At 36.4% G+C, this 18,222-nt stretch overlaps 1 protein-coding gene across 3 annotated transcripts in view; it reads left to right on the forward strand.

Annotated features, from left to right (window-relative positions):
• The window catches only part of PRKN (parkin RBR E3 ubiquitin protein ligase), a 1,194,517-nt gene that overhangs the window by 217,205 nt on the left and 959,090 nt on the right, over positions 1 to 18,222 (forward strand). For all 3 annotated transcript variants that reach the window (XM_076002808.1, XM_076002810.1, XM_076002809.1), the window contains exon 2: positions 3,751 to 3,914. In XM_076002808.1, the coding sequence (XP_075858923.1) occupies positions 3,751 to 3,914 (164 nt within the window). The remainder of the gene's footprint in view (positions 1 to 3,750; positions 3,915 to 18,222) is intronic.

Below are 18,222 nucleotides of genomic sequence, written 5' to 3' on the forward strand. Positions count from 1 at the left end.
ACCATGAAAATGATGTGGGGGGGAAAAGAGGCTTCTGATCAGAAAGGACTTAAAAGATAGTTAGGAGTCAAGAATTATGTAAAAAGCTATAAAACAATGATATCAGACAGCATATAATCAAGTGCTAAGTTATGTGATACAGGTAATAGTTTTAAAAGATGGTAGTAACTAATAACAACCTGGGTCCTTACAACAACTCAATAAAGATTAAGTTGCTTATTCAGGGTCACTTAATGTTGAGCTATGAATCCAAAAATGCAGTTCAATTCTAGAGCTTTTGTTTTTCACCGCTATTCATGGGATGGGGAAATAGATTACTACAGACAAAATTAGTTTAGAAATGAAATATGACTATAGCTAACGAAACTTACTGATGGACTAAAGAGGGTAGGAGTAATGCAGAGTGCTAAGACAGAGTTGGTATAGGAGAATGCTCATTTTAATGCACTTACTGGACATCATATGGAAGATCTCCAATGCTAGTAAAGGTATCTAGACTTCCAGGGAGATGGAAAGTCAGGAAATAAAGATTTTAAGAGTTCATGGTATATCCATTGCAGTTTAATATCCATTGAAGTTAGATGAAGTCACCTGGGACAATACAAAGATACAAAAGAAAAAGTCCAAGTAGACCCCTGGGATAGCCCCACAATCTATAGGTTCAACAGAGGAAGAAAATCCAGAAGATGAAGCCACAAAAGTATGTTCTTTGTTGTAGGGGAAAATGAGGAGGGTATAGTGACCAGGGCCAAGAGAAAAAGGATTATAAGAACAGGAGCTGATTATATTGAATGTCTCTGGAAGGTCAAATATGATAAGAATAGAAAAGTGATGGTGGGATTGGAAATGTGGAGGTCATTGTTTTACCAAGGGCAGTCTTCAAGAGCGGGCTCACAAAAGAATGTAAAATAAAGAAATAGAGACCAGGACTATAAGAAACTCTTAATAAATTCTTCCATGCAGCCTTGTATAGGTTCTAGCTGCTTCTTTCCATATTCCCCCCATGATGTTTCGCTTTTTTTTTTTTTTAATCTATTCCCACTCGTAGAAAATCAAATTTAGAACTTGGACACTATCTGTTGTCCTTATAGCCCCTTAACTGCCATGTGTCTCATCTGAGGACTTGTTTATCTCGTGGTCTTTGATCTGAGGATGCTGTGAGTATACCTCAAGAACTTCCAATACAGTTTTATTTCTTCCCCTCTACTCTCACAGGTGTCAATGAAATTTTCTTAAAAGTACATCAAAAGCACTTTTTCCTCTGTAGTTAGTATATTTTCGTGGATTTTCTTTATTTTGGGCACTTTTGTCATTTCTGATCCTTTTTATAAGTACTTTTTCATGCTGGTCAACTGTGTTGGCTTTCGTATTTGCAGTGTCACCTAAGCCACCTGCCCTCATTTTGGTGTCCTTTCTGTTTCACTGTGTCTCGTAACTGTTGTCCATTGTTCTTTGCTCTTAGCTCCTCACTGGAGCTTTTATTCTTTTTTAGATCCAATTTTCTACTGCTCACCTGTATAGGGAATATCTGACTTATGTTGTAAAGACTTTTTGTTGTTGTTGTTTATCTTTTTTCCATAAGGGAAAGAACTGTGGACTTTTCTTCTGAGAAGGTTTTAGGCTGCCCATTATAGTAGAAACGGAATGAGCTTTAGAGTTAGATCGAACTGAATTTGAAATCTGATTCTCTTACAAAGTAGTTGATATCCTTAGGAAAGTGGTTACAATTCTCTGGGCCTTCATTTACTATTCTATTTAAATAAGGATAATAATGGTGACCTGACCAGATTATCAAGAGGCTTAGGAAGAGCATATAGAAAGCACAGCATCTGGCACATAATGTGTGCCTGATTATTATTAGGACTATAATTATTATTTTATTATTATTATTAGGTAGGTCATCTCGTATTCGAATTGAGAACTAGTTGGTGATAGTGCTACATTCAAAGGAGGTTACAGCAGTAAATAAATGATAGTCGCTGCCCTTGAGGAGTTTATCATGTTTGAAAGAAGGGAAAATGTGTACCAAAAACATCTAAGACTTAAGCAAATGTCCCTTATTTTTAAAGGTTACTATATGATGGTTTTAAACACTATAAATATTACTTAATGTGTCACCTGATATTATTCATAGTTTGTTCATGTTTTCAATATAAGGGAAGTGAGACTTAAAGAGGAAGGGTTGATAGGTTTACCGCAGGTTACTAAACTGATAAAAGAGCCTGCTTTGGTGCTCAGGTCTTCCTAACCCTGAAGGATGTACTTTTAACCTCTGTGCTATCCTGCTTCCGTGAGGAATGTGGCAGGTATTATGAGGCGTATGTAGTATCAAAGCTGCTGGAACTTTGCATAGGCAAGTTCAGGTTTTTTGCCAGGGCTGATAGCAAAAGGCGTCTTGGAGGAGGTCACATTTGACATGGACCATGGGAGGCTGGGTATGGTGGCTTGCACCTGTAATCCCAGCACTTTGGGAGGCTGGGGCAGGAGAATTGCCTTGAGGCCAGGAGTTTGAGACCAGCCTGGGCAATATAGCGAGACCCTGTCTCTACAGAAAAATTTTTAAAAAATCAGCCAAGTGTGATGTTGTGAGCCTGTAGTCCCAGCTGGCTACTTAGGAGGCTGAAGCAAAAGGATCATTTGAACCTAGGGGTTCGAGCCATACCGAAAATCCAGCCATACCTGGGTGACAAAGACCCTGTCTCTAAGAAAAAAAAAAAAAAAAAAAAACAATAGAAGAAGAAATGAGAAATGAGCCATGGGAGTAGACAGGAGGCCAGGTGAAAGAGTTTTCTGCGATGTGTTTTCTGGGAGCATTTAGCAGAGTACACGAGGTTTGTGTTAGATGAGATGAGGTTTGTGTTAGATGAGACGGGTCTTGGATTGTTCTCCCTAGTGAGTGGTATGACATGTCCATAGCTCAGTACGCTTATTTTACAGAATGATGTAGGACATTTTGGAAATGAATGGAGTGGACCAAAACTCCAGTTGTAAATCTATTTATTGCAAGAATCTAGAAAAGATCTAAAGAGAGCCTGCCCGAGAGTAGTGGGAGGGTCACGTGAAGGAAATGACAGATGTGAAAGTGTTGAAGAGGTGGCCTGGCAATTGAGGTGAGAAGACTGCATGCAAAAAGGACTGTCAGGCTCCAGCCTGGGTCTCACGGGGAACAGTGCCAAGAAATGCTGTCATTAGTTTAAAAAAAATAAATAAATAAATCTCCACAGATGCAATGGAACATTTTGGTCAGGGCCACCAAAGAATAGGGCTCTTAGACATAGCCCTGAGTGGGTCTTCACTGTAGTCTATAAAGTGGCTTGAAGTTTTTCCATTGCTATACCTTGCGTGCTAACATATTGCCTTCTGTTTTTATTAAGAAGACACTATGGAGGGGAGTGTGAGTTTGTGTAAGCTGTCAGAGCTGAATCTCTTCCATAAACTCACGGGATTCTTAGAATTGCAATCAGGCAAGGGTTCTGCTTGAGACTTTCTGTTTCCCAGAATGGATGTCAAAGGGAAAATGCAATTTTGGTTTTTGGGTCATGGACTAATATATGAAAGGGAAATCCCATGAGGGAACTCCGTTTTTCCCAAAATATTGCCCTATAGCATTAAGTATTTTGTTATAGATGAAAGAAAATGTATGCCATTCATTGAAGGGGTGGTGAGGGGTAAGTGGGTTCAGAAATGTTGCTATTTAAGGACTTTGAGTGACGCTCACTTTCTTTTCTCCCTTCCAATTTTCTTGGTCAGTGTTTGTCAGGTTCAACTCCAGCCATGGTTTCCCAGTGGAGGTCGATTCTGACACCAGCATCTTCCAGCTCAAGGAGGTGGTTGCTAAGCGACAGGGGGTTCCGGCTGACCAGTTGCGTGTGATTTTCGCAGGGAAGGAGCTCAGGAATGACTGGACAGTGCAGGTGAGTCTCCCCTGGCGGATCGTTCGGGGGAAGCAGCCGGCCCCATCGCTCATGCCGCTTACGCTGCCAATCTGACATTCATGCCTGAGATCTAAGAGAATAAATAGCGCCTGGGGATTCCTTGAACTTTACTCCACGCCGCTTCATTAATTCTGACCTTCTTAATTATGCATTAAAACAGCAAGCAGGAAGGATTGGAAGAACAACTGCGAGTGAGTGAGAGAGAGCGGGAACGCAGGAGCTGGGCTTAGCGAATAAATGTTTACTGACTGCAGGAGCAGCAAGGCACAATTTCTGTGTCTGTTCAATTTCTACCTTACTTATTCCATTTGAATCTTAATGAAGAAGGATTCGAATAAATTGTTCCAAATCAGGCTGCTCCCAGCCCTGCACTGTGAGGAATCCACGACCCAATTGTGACCCCTGGAGGACAGTCAAGGCTGCTGCCGTCCTGTCCTGGGCGGCAGGAGGCGCGGGCTCAGGGCCCCACTCACAGCCGGCTCTGGGAATGCTCTGTCCTGGATCTGGATGGCGCAGTTCCAAAGCTGGTGGGGAAGGGAGGCTGGAGCTTAATTCCTCCAAGGTTTGGTAAAATCGTCCCTGGAACGGCCCAGAGATACCGCAGAGTGAGTGATGCTCTCTTATCTCCTGGCCCCCGCACTTCCAGGCACCGCACTGCTCCTAGCACCATTAGAGCCCCATACACTTTTCATTGTGTGCCACTCAGAGTGGTGATTTTTGTAGGAATCAGAGGGGACTGGTTCCATGACTGGTGAACTGTGCCACCACCTAGAAGTAGAGACCAGTAATTTGTTGGGGAAGCCAACAAATACAATTCAACACGTATGGAAGTTGTTCTTTCTGAAGGTAGGAAAGACCAGATGCTTTCTGCGGGTGGTTCCCGTGACTGTGGAAGGGCCCTGCAGACACATTGCCCCCCTTTCTTAACCTGCACTGATTAACTGCACTCGTGTTCACAGCTGCGTGGGGCTCGCTGCTGCGCACAGTAGGCTCCTGTGTCCGGGTGCAGGGAGTCAGTCCCTCCTTGTGTCTACATCTCCTCACTCTCTCTTCTGGGTGATGCCATTGACTGCTTTATGAAATGCTCTCAGAGTCTGGATATACAAAGAGGCTATAGAAATGCAAATGGTTCCTGCTATTCTCCATTGAGTCTCCTGCTGACGGGGGTGAGACACATGCTCATTGTGCACAAACTGCTGTGCTTTGCTTTTAGGCAATTTGGTTTCCTAAGAGAAATGCATGTGCTAAAAAGTATTTTGACTTTTTTTTTTTTAATATTTCAGTCAACTAAAAAGCTTTTCACTGTACCTGTCAACCTCTAAATTCAAGAATGTTTCTTTAACAAATAAATAATTTTAAAATAGCTTTTTGAATCAAAACATTTGATATTACCAGAACTTTCAGGTTCTATCCTATTTACCTTTGCCATTTGGGCTGATTGGTAAAGCAGTTAGCTATTTCATATTTAGACTAATTGCTACAGATGATTGACTTTACAAACATATATGCATGAGATATTTATTGATTTAAGAGTCTTTATTTTGACAAACATTTCTTTATGCATTTCCAACGTTCCAGGCCTCAGAAGGGATCCAAAAGAAAGGCAAAACTCGGCCCCTGCCTTCTTGGAGGCTGTTCTTTCTTTAGGGGCTCTAAAGCTAAAAGAAACATTAGCTTGAACCATACAGGATTACCATTTTTATAGGTTAAAATTATCAGCAATTCTATGTGGTTCAACCTAATAGCTATAATCTAAGGATGTCAAATGTAACTGCCATATCACGACTGAAAAATAAGTTTATGAAGTTTTAAAGATAGAAAAGACACACCTGATTGGAAGTCACCAGGAAAGATTTCAGGGATGAATTGAATTCAGGTAGGATTTCATAGATGGAGGAATGAGCATAGGGAATGCTTGGAGAAAAGGATATCCCTGTTCTTCTAGAACCTAGAGGAGATGTTAAAGATTAGGCAAAAAGTGGATTTTGGAGCTGTATTTTACAGAACCTTGACTGACTTGGCATTGCATTTTCATTTGTGGAGAGAGAGAGAAAAATGTGATCAAACAGAAATATGGGAAGTGAGGAAGATCCAATTTGTGTGAAGGATGATTAGTTTTTCTATTTAATAATACATGATGAGAGTTGATTTTAGCTGAATCTATGTTTGGAGATGTCTAGCTGGCTATTGAGAACTTAAGTCTGAAGACACTGAAAAATAAGGCATTTTATATTTATATTACTTTTATTAAATCACAGTTTAGTAATTAAGTTGCTGAGAAGTTGGCAAATTGTGTTCATATAAGAGTTTCATTGTAAAGACCAGGCAATTACACATTTAATTGCAAATTGATGGCTGTAATTTATTTAGGTGTGTAATTGGCAGAATTTTAGCATTCTTTGATATTCTTGCATTATCTTGGAACATATGTTTACAACTATTTAGTCACTACTATTTAGTTATCCTTTATCATTATAGGTGCTATATTTTACAGTATAAGCACAAAATTTATTATGAGAAGTTGCTGCTGAGAAAGAGAAAATGAACCTTGCATATGAGCTACTTAATTCTTCTACTAATGAATGCTAAGCATACACTTTGGTGTACTGAAGAGAAGAGGGGATGATAAAGGTGATATATATGTTTTCTGGGTGTTTCTTATTTTCATTTTCATTTTCTTTTTTTTATTAATATAATTATCGGTTATATGACTGTCTATTTAAATCTATCAATCTGTACATAAAGAGAGCTTATCATGCAAAGTGAGCTATTTTTAGTATGAAAGAAGACTCTATTAATAATTATTCCAGTACAAGAGGTATATGCTGGGAGTGTCCTGGGCAAACTGAGACACATGTTGACCCAGGACCATGTGACCATGTATCTCTCACACTTAAGAGTCTCAAAGGAAAACAGAAGGAAATTGACATAAAATCAGATGATCTGGCACAGGTCCTGCTTCTGGGAAGCTGGAGTATACATACTTTTTCCTGTTCTTCCCACTAAGTACCCTAAAAAAATCTACATATTACATGCAATGCAGTTGGCCCTTAAACAACATGGAGTTAGGGGTGCTGATCCTCTATGTAGTCAAAAATCCACATATAACTTTTGACTCCCTCACAACTTAACTACTAGTAGCCTACTACTGGCCGGAAGCCTTACTAATAACATAGTTGATTAACACATTTTTATGTATTGTATGTTGTATTTTTAAAATGAGCTAGAGAAAATGTTATTAAGAAAATCTTAAGATAGAGAAAATATATTTACTATTCATTAAGTGGAAGTGGATCATCATAAAGGTCTTCATCCTTGTCATCCTCATGGTGAGTAGGCTGAGGAGGAGGAGGAGGAGGAAGAGAAGGAGAGTGGTTTGGCCTGCTGTCTCAGGGGTGGCGGAGACAGTAGAAAATGTAGGTATAAGTGGATCATGCAGTTCAAACCCATGTTATTAAAGAGTCAACTGTACAAACATAAGAAGATTCTAAAAGGTGGTAAAAAGAATTCAGACTTACTAGGGACTTCTGGACCCAAGGAAGAATATAGAGGTGAATAATTTGAGTTTTCTTTTTAGCATGTTATCTCAGACACAGAGCTGAAAAAACTACTAACCTACAAATGTCAACATGGATATAAAAAAAAAATAAAAGAAAGTCCCAATAATGGCCTGATGACCAAAAAAACTAAGAGAATTTGTCACCAGCAGACCTACGCTAAAAGAATGGCTAAAAGTTCTCTGAACAGAAATGAAACAATGGAAGAAGGAACTGTGGAACATCAGGAAGGAGGAAAGAACATAGTAAACAAAAATATGAGTAAATACAATACACTGTCCTTCCCCTCTTGAGTTTTCTAAATTATGTTTGAGGGTTGCAGTAAAAGTTGCAACACTGTGTAATGTAGTTCTAAATACAGAGGAAATATTTAAGGCAAATATATTAAAAAGGAATGTAAAAGAAGCTAAGATTTCTAAACTTCACTTAGCCTGTAAAATTACAACTGTAATAGAGTATGGCAAGTTATGAATGTATAAAGTAATATCTAGAACAACCACTAAAGTAGCTAAATGCCTAAAATGTAAAATAATTATGACACCAAATACTGGTGAGAATGTGGAAAAATTGGATTACTCATATATTGCTACTGGGAATATACAATGGTAGGCCCACTCTGGAAAAGAATATGACAGTTTTTTCCTCTATTTATGTGGTGAATTACATTTATAGATTTGTGTGTGTTGAACTATCCCTGCATCTCTGGGATGAAGCCCACTTGGTCATGATGGGTTATTTTATTTATTTATTTTTTATAAGCACCTGAATCCAGTTTGCTAGGATTTTGTTGGGAATTTTTGCATCTATATTCATAAGGGATATTGGTCTGTAGTTTTCTTTTTTTGTTGTTGTATCCTTTCCTGGTTTTGGTATCAAGTGATATTGGCTTCATAAAATGTGTTGGAGAGATTTCCTTCCTTCTTGATGTTGCAAATAATTTCTGCAGGATAGGCACCAGTTCTTCTTTGTAGGTCTGGTAAAATTCGGGTGTGAAACCATCTGGTCTGGGACTTTTCTTTTTAGGAAGGTTTTTTATTGCTGTTTCAATTTCAGTACTTGATATTGGTCTGTTCAGGAATTCTGTTTCTTCCTGGTTGAGCCTAGGGAGGCTGTGTGTTCTAAGAATTTGTCCATTTCCTCCACATTTTCCAGTTTATGTGCACATAGGTTTTTATAGTATTCACAGATGATATTTTGTATTTCTGTAGCATCAGTTATAATTTCTCCTTTTTCAGTCCTGATGGAGCTTATTAGAGTTCTTTCTTTTCTACTTCTTGTTAATCTAGCCAGAGGTATATCAATTTTGTTTATTTTTTCAAAGAACCAACTTTTTGTTTACTAGTACAACCTTTGTGAAAAGCAATATGGAGATACCACAAAGAGATACAAGGAGAACTACCATTTGATTTGGCAATCCCATTACTGGATATCTACCCAAAAGAACAAAAGACATTCTATTAAAAAGATATCTACACTAGAATGTTTATAGCAGCATAATTCATAATTGCAGAGATGTGGGGATTGGACATGCTTGAAGCTCTGACTCAGGTGAGGCAAGGGCAATATACATAACTTAAACATTTGTACCCCCATAATATGCTGAAATAAAAAAGAAGAAAAAAAGAATATGACAGTTTCTTAAAAACCTAAGCATGCATTTATCATGTGACACAATAGTCACACTCTTGATTATTTATAACGGAGAAATGAAGACTTACATACACACACAAACCTGTTCATGAATGTTTATATTAAGAGTAGTTTCATTCACATTGGTCACAACTTGGAGAAAGCTCAGATATCTTTCAGTAGGGAAATGATAAAATAAATGGTGGTACATCCATACCATAGAATATTACTCATAAATAAAAAGGAAAAAGCTATTGATATACATAACATCTCAGATGGATCTAAAGGGAGTCATGCTGAGTGAAAAAAGCCAAAGGTTATATACTGAATGGTTGCATTTACATAACATTCTTGAAATGACAAATGTAATAGTAGAAATGGAGAAGAGATTAGTGGTTCCCAGGGGCCAAGGAGGGGATAGAAGCAGTAGAGAAGAGGATGCAGCTGTGAAAGGGCAACAGGAGGGACCTTTTGGTGACAGGTGTTCTGTGTGTTGACTGTAACAATGCTGATAGTACAACTGGGATATTTTCCTGGTTTCGCAAGATGTCACCATAAACAGCTTGGTACTGGCACAAGAACAAGAACATTGACCAGTGGAACAGAACAGAGAACCCAGATATAAAACCATCCTCATATAGCCAACTAATCTTTGACAAACCATTAGGTCTGAAACTATTAGAATCCTAGAGGAAAACGTTGGAAATACTCTTCTAGACATTGGCCTAGGCAAAGAATTTATGAAGAAGAACCCAAAGGCAATCACAGCAGCAACAAAAATAAATGATTGGGACCTGATCAAATTAAAAAGCTTCTGCACAGCCAAAGAAACTATCAAGAGAGCAAACAGACAACCCACAGAATGGGAGAAAATTTTTGCAAGCTACACATCTGATAAAGGGCTGATAACTAGAATCTATTTAGAACTCAGGAAAATCATCAAAGAAAAAACAAACAACCCTATCAAAAAGTGGGCAAAGGACATAAACAGAAATTTTTCAAAAGAAGCCAGAATAAAGATCAACAAACATATGAAAAAAAATGCTCAACATCTCTAATGATCAGGGAAATGCAAATCAAAACTGCAATGAGATATCACTTATCTCCAGTAAGAACGGCTTTTATCAAAAAGTCCCCAAACAATAAATGTTGGTGTGGATATGGAGAGATAGGAACACTCCTACACTGCTGGTGGGACTGCAAACTGGTTCAGCCTCTGTGGAAAACAATGTGGAGATACCTTAAAGCGATACAAGTAGATCTACCATTTGATCCAGCAATTCCACTACTGGGCATCTACCCAAGAGATCAAATGAGACTCTACAAATGGGACACCTGCACTCGAATGTTTATAGCAGCACAGTTCACAATCGCAAAGGTGTAGAAACAACCCAGGTGCCCATCAATTCATGAGTGGATTAATAAAATGTGGTATCTGTATACCATAGAGTACTATTCAGCTTTAAGAAACAATGGTGATATAGCACCTATTATATTTTCCTCGATAGAGCTGGAACCTATTCTATTAAATGAAGTATCTCAAGAATGGAAAAACAAGCACCACATGTACTCACCAGCAACTTGGTATTAACGGATCAACACGTAAGTAGACATATAGGAATAACATGTATTGGGTGTCGGGCAGATGGGAGGGGGGAAGGGGGACATGGGCAATATACGTAACCTTAACATTTGTACCCCCATAATATGCTGAAAAAAAAAGTACCCAGGATCTTTTGGTGTTGTTTCTTACAACTGCATGTGAATTTACAGATATTTCAAAATAAAGTTTAAGAAAACAAAACAAAATTTAAAAAACCCAGAATATCTGTCGACTTTCATAAAGGAATTGAAACTATCTTTTTCTTAGAAAATAAACAAGCTTTTTATTTCTATTTTAAAGGGCGTATGCTTATTAAATGAATGTTTTCTAAATAAGAAATTAGAAAAATAATTTAATTGATTAGCAGATACATTTAAAAACTAATTCATACTAAGAGTTTAGGGTGAGTAAAACACAGAAATATTAAGACATTTGTCTTTCTTGAATTTATAAACAGAATCCTTAGCACCTTATAGGTCTGAAAACACATGATTAATGTTTATTTATGGAGTCTTTACCAAATATTTCAACTAAACAAAAATAAATAGTTCTTGACAATTGTGTACTCCAGTTGTACATATTTTCCTAATTTACTTGAGTGTCATGCCACTATTATTTTCAGAAATAAATAACCCATTGTAGTTATAAGGTTAGAAAGTATTCATTTACAAAAAAAAAAAAAATTCTCCCCTTTTATTGGTATCATACATTTATGTAATAGAAAGAATTTAGGAATGAAATGGCTTCATCTATAAACTCAATTTATTTAAAATTATTTTTCTTTCTTTATTGAATACAAGACAGAAAGAAGCTAGTATCTATTTAGAGCATTGAATGCAATTTCCACCATGATTTTTTAATGTGTATATAAAATAATTCTGCACATGTCTGTATAAATGACCAATGTAATTCATTTTTACCCATGATTATAAGATAAAAGAAAACCAGGCTAAATACCATTGTACCCAGAGAACAGATATACAGTGATTTATTTGTTTACAAGGGTATAGTTTTGTAAATTATACCCTCAGTCATTGCAGGACAAAAGCTAGTATCTTCTCTGAAGGGCTGCCTTGCTAATGAACTTGTGCTGGCCTCATTTATTTAGGCAAATGTATATATCCTCTTGAGTTCCTCCAAAGAACAGGAATGATCTTATAGTAGCTAGTAAGTGCTAAGTGTCAGAGTCTAGAATCAAAGCATGATAATCTGCACAGAACAAATGCTCACTTCAGGAAGACGGTTATTTCATCTGTTTGTGTCTGGTTGTTTGTATATATGTCAGTCAGAAAGACCCTCCAAATTACTTACCTCTTTGCATAATTCAGAGCCCTCATAAAAGTTATTTTTCTCTTGAAAGGAAGTCTTGACATTTCTGTACCCCAGTGGGCTTATGAAATATCCTTGAGGATTGCCATGGATAAGCACAGACTTGAAAAAAAAATGTTGAGATTCTTTTAGCTTATATGAGACAGAAGATACATAGTCTGTGGATTGACTTAATAGGCTCACATCTCGTAGGTATTTCCATTGTCCTCAATGCACTGATATTCCAAGGTAGGCAGTGTGTGAAGGAGTGAAACTCAGGAGCAAGCCAATCCCCAAACTCTGAGCATAGGATGCATTTTATTACAGTATATGATGCAAAGGGTTGTCTCATAGGTAACCTGACAGATGAAAGAGAAGAGATTACACACCATGAAGTTTTATTATAATTCACTGAAGTCCTAGTATATTCTGCTCTATTGTTCATTGCTGGATTCGGATTCCATCATCCACTTGTCCTGATTTTGTCTGAGATTTTATTTAATACAGTCATGTTCGTTAGAGAAGAATTTAAGGAGTGAGATTTTGTGTCTTTACTTAGCACATTATTCACCCTAAAGCTTCTAAACCAAAATATTATCCACTGAAACTCTACCTTTTCTTTCTTTCCTTTTACCAAGCAATTATATTGATAACAAGGCTGAGATTAATGTCAGAGAACAATAAAAAATGTTGAGAGGAAGCTCATTGAGGCTTATATACCAATCTTACTAATGATGAATAAATATGAGAGTATATAGAATCTATTTCCCCCTTCATTTTCTTTTTACGGGTGGGCTTGGGTCAAAACTTCAATAAATTAACATTAGTAAGTATTGACTTTTATTTTCTTTTGAGATAAGTGGCAGACAAAGGTAAGTGTGTGTAATAAAATAATTTACTGTAACTATAACTTTAGTGATGCCCATAAGACACAGAAAACAAAAATTAAATAGGAGTGGTAGAGTTTTTCTTTTCTATCCTAATATATTGTGTTAAGTTTTTTTCTGTAAGTATTAGATTTACTTTTGGTAAGAATACCAGTCTCACCAACCATTTAGCAGCAGGAGTTTAGTTAACTGACATTAACATTTGATAACTTAGTGCTGCCATAGTAGCCTTTCAAAGGCACTGAAAGATGTGCTAAGAGAGCATCCGTTGGCCTGGTGCTGAAACAGAGAACAGACAGACTCATTTGAATGGAAGCAAAATATCTAGTATTTACCCATCTATTGGGCAAGCTCATGATTTATAAACTAAGTTGTCAGTAGAGTGCTCTAGTGTTGATTATGGATTTTTTTTAAATGTTTGTTATAGCTTATTGCACATGCATGTCTTCACACAGACAAGCAGGCATTCATTTGGGGAATACTGTTCTTGAGAAGAAATTAGAATTTTTCTGGGTATATTTGTATAAACTGCATTTCATTGAAGATTTTATTTTGTCATTGAGTTTTACTTTGCCACTGAATGTTTCCTATCCTATTATTCCGGCTGGTCAGTTTGCCTTCAGAGGTGTCACTCAGATAAAATTTAATATGTAGACTAATTATAGCACAGAGCTCTGCTTTTTAAATTAATAAAACATTCTGACATTAGAGGGAGAAATGAGAAATGTGAGAACTCACTGATGTTTATGTGTTGGAGTACATCACAAACTCTATTTCAGATATGTGGGCTTTTGAAAGCTCAATACAGGTTTTGCCAAGGATATTCTCTGTTCATTTTTATATCCTTAAGTATTTCAAAGGGATTGGATCTGTGCGTTTGCATTCCATTTATGCATAATTCATCAAAACATTGTTCTGAAAGGAGAGAAAATCAAAACAAAAACTTATTTAAGCTATTTCTTGTGCTATTTAAATTTGGACACTAGGAACTTTAGAACCTACTAAAGCTGATAACATCTGCTTCCTTGGTTTACTTGCTTTGTCCCTCAGGGTCAGGTCTTCCCATTTTGAGCAACATTGAGATACATGCTGTTCCTGTAGAAGCCCAAACACTTTTTATGTATTTTTTTTTTATATTCCAGGGGAGTTTCATGATATCATCTCCCACACACACTTATTGCCATATATAACAGAGAAGTTAAAACTTCCAGAATATCACACATTGGATGAAATCACTTGGTTAGAATTTGACTAGACTTTTCAAGACGCTATTATAATGAAGTACAGTAGATATGAATCATTCTAACATCAGACTGTCTGGGAAGAGCAAGCCATTTAAATTCTCTAGTCTTTATTTTTCTCATCTATTAATATAAAGTAGAGATAATCATAGTGCCTGTATTTTTATATGGCTGCTTTGAGTATTAAAAAATGTTTCCTACAAAGGGCTGATACAAAAGCAAATTTTGACCTATTATTAGTTTAATTTGATGAATAATTCACAGAAAATAGAAATATTTTATTTCTGATGTGCAATAGATTCATCCCAAAATTTATTCTCTTTTAAAACATTCCAAAAGGTATCAAATTTTTCCCATGCCAAATTGCCTATTCCACAAACTAGCCTCAGAATAGCATTATATGGCATATTTGTGGGCGCTCCACTGAAAATATCTGCATGTGCCATTTTATTTTAGGAGCAATTTTGCAAGAGTACATACAGTTTGAAATCTGTTTAACAAGGGGCACAGAATAATTGAAGATTATTCCTAAGATTTTGTGAGTCACTCAAATGTAAAATAGAGCAAAGGTGGGGTTAGGGGGCCCGCTGAGGAAAAAATACATTATAAGACCTACTTAAGTGATTAATTTCTTTTCCTTTGTAATTTATAAGCAGAATGAACATACTAAATTTACATAATCTGTCATTGTGAAGTCCATTTAAAGCTAGCTGTGTGGCTTTTGCCTTGCAGATTTTTTTTTTTTTTTTTTTTGAGACAGAGTCTCACTTTCTTCCCCAGGCTAGAGTGAGTGCTGTGGCATCAGCCTAGCTCACATCAACCTCAATCTCCTGGGCTCAAGCAATCCTCCTGCCTCAGCCTCCCGAGTAGCTGGGACTACAGGCATGCACCACCATGCCCGGCTAACTTTTTGTATATATATTAGTTGGCCAATTAATTTCTTTCTATTTATAGTAGAGATGGGGTCTCGCTCTTGCTCAGGCTGGTTTCGAACTCCTGACCTCAAGCAATCCGCCTGCCTCGGCCTCCCAGAGAGCTAGGATTACAGGTGTGAGCCACTGTGCCTGGTCTTCTTGCAGATTAAATAAGTATCTTTTTGTGTTTTTATTTGTATTGAGTGCTATAAAGGAAAAGGTTGGTTCCTTATGTGTCAATATATATATTGCATATGTGATGTAATATTATATATAGTTGTTGAGTTCATCAATATCCTCTGCCTTCAACTCCATGGCATTGTTTTGTTTTGTTTTGTTTTTAATTATATATAGTTGTATATTGGTTATTCAGTCCTATTCACTGGTAATAAACAATTTAAAAAATTATTCCATTTCCCTGTAAGAGGATATATGAGCTATTAAAAGACTTAATTATGAAATGAAAATTCTTCCTGTGATTCATTTTAATTTATTAAAAACATACCATTGACAATTAAAAAAGTAATTTGAGCATAGAGAAGATAAATATCAAGGGATTTAGTTTTTTAAAATAGCAATAAATTTACTAATTACTTTTGAGTCTTGGTTTGACTAGAAAACATACCTGTAGATTTTGTATTATGAATTTGAAAAACATAATACATTTGTTGAGAATCTTTCAGGGTTTTTGATGAATATTTGGTTTTGGACTGTGTTTCAGCACTTGATCTTTAACCAGCCATTGTGCTGAATGCTTGTGATTGTCAGAAATCATCCATTTTTTATCAGACATAACAAAATAGTATAGGAATGGTGCTTCATTATGTCATGACAGCAAAGAAAGGCAAGCTTCGAGACGATGTCTCTTCTGGCACTCAATTAATTCATGTGGAACCCATGTATCCAGCTTCATGATTTTGCCTATTTGTTTGAAATGGTCCAATGGTAACATCAAACCTTGCTGCTAATTCATGCATAGGTTGAGACGGATTCGCTTCCACTGCAGCTTTCAGCTCATCATTATCCACCTTGGTCTCAGGTTGCCCATGTGGCTCATTTTCAAGATTGAAATCACCAGAATGGAACATCTCAAACCATTGATGAACTGTGCGTTCATTAGCCACGTCCTTCCCAAACACTTTGTTTATATTTCGAGCTATCTGTGCTGCATTGGTTCCACGACAGAACTCATATTCAAAATGAACATGAATTTTTGACTTATCCATGTTTTCACAAAAATCGCTCTAAAAGCAATTTGAAAGATAACCACGAGCCAAAATGTGTGTTTGAAAGACTGAGCTTGTACCTTCACAACAAATAAAACAAGGAGTGTCAAAGTAAAATGTCAGAGTTCTCAACTGTCAAACTTTAGTACTAAGGAAATCTGACATTTCCTACTTAATAACCTAAAGTAAGAAAACTATTTAGTATCTCAAATTCATCTACTTCTAGAGTAGCATAAGTATAATCTTTATTATTTATACTCATCTAAACACCCAAAGTGATAGTTTTTATTCCTCATTTTTTTGGTATAATTTAAGTAGGATTGGTATTAGTTCTTCTTTGCTTGGTAGAATTCAGCAGTGAAGCCGTCAGGTCATGGGCTTTTCTTTGATGGGGACTTTATTACTGCTTCTATCTCATTATTTGCTACTGGTTTATTCAGGTTTTTAATTTCTTCCTGGTTCAATCTTAGTAGGTTTATGTGTCTAGGAGTTTATCCTTTGCTTCTAGGTTTTCCAGTTTATTGGCATATAGTTATGCATAGTAGTCTCTAATGATCCTTTGAATTTCTGCAGTTATCAGTTGTAATGTCTCCTTTTTCATCTCTGATTTTATTTATGTTGGTCTTCTTTCTTTTTATCCTTGTCTGGCTAAAGGTGTGCCAATTTTGTTTATCTTTTAAAGAACAACTTTTTATTGATCTTTTGTATTATTTTATTCTCAATTTCACTTATTTCCGCTCTGATCTTTATTATTTCTTTTCTTCTCTTATTTTCTAGTTCTTTAAGATGTATTATTAGATTATTTATTTGAAGCTTTTCTACTTCTTTGATGTGGGCATTTATTGTTATAAACTTTCCTTTTATTACTGCTTTTACTGCATCCCATAGGTTTTGATATGTTGAGTTTTCATTTGTTTTGATAATTTTTTAAAATTTCCTTCTTAATCTCTTCATTGGCCCCTTAGCATTCAGGAGCATATCATTTAATTGCCATGTGTTTGTATAGTTTCCAGTGTTCCTCTTGTTATTGATTTCCAGTTGTGGTCAGAGAAAACACTTGATAAGGTTTCAGTTGTTTTGTTTTGTAGCATAACATATATGGTCTATCTTTGAAAATGATCCATGAGCTGAGGGGAAAAAAAAAAAAACAAAAAACGTGTATTCTGTAGCTATTGGATGAAACATTCCGTAAATATCTATTAGGTCCATTTTAGACTATGGTACAGATTAAGTCCAATGTTTCTTTGTTGATTTTCTGTCTGGATGTTCTGTACAATGCTGAAAGTGGTGTGTTGATATCTCCAGTGATTATTGTATTGGGATCTATCTATCTCTTTAATTCTGATATACTTGCTTTATATTTTATATTAATATATCTGGGTGCTCCAGTGTTGGGTGCATATACAAGGAAAGTGTATGTCTGGAAAATATCCAGCCATGTAATTTATTCTCATTGTATAACAGTGGCTGGATACTTTCTGGACAGACCTCATATGTTTAGAATTGTTACATCCTCTTGCTGGATTTGTCCCTTTATCATTATATAATGACCTTCTTTGTCTCTTTTTACAGTTTTTGTCTTAAAATCTGTTTTATCTGATAGAAATATGGCTACTCCTGCTCTTTTGGTTTCCCATTGGCATGAAATATTTTTTCCCATCTCTTTATTTTCAGTCTATGTGTGTCTTTGTAGGTGAAGAGTTTCTTATAGACAATAGATAGTTGGCTCTTGTTTTTTTTTTTCCCATTCAGCCTCTCTGTCTTTTGCTTGGAGAGTTTAGTCCATGCACGTTCAATGTTATTATTGATAGGTAAGGACTTACTGTTGCGGTGTTGTTATTGGATGTCTGGTTGTTTGTGGTCCTCCCTTCCTTCCTCCCTGTCTTCCTTTGTTAAAAGTGATTTTCTCTGGTGGTGTGTTT

This window comes from Microcebus murinus, chromosome 5, assembly GCF_040939455.1.
Source record: "Microcebus murinus isolate Inina chromosome 5, M.murinus_Inina_mat1.0, whole genome shotgun sequence".
Taxonomy (NCBI): domain Eukaryota; kingdom Metazoa; phylum Chordata; class Mammalia; order Primates; family Cheirogaleidae; genus Microcebus; species Microcebus murinus.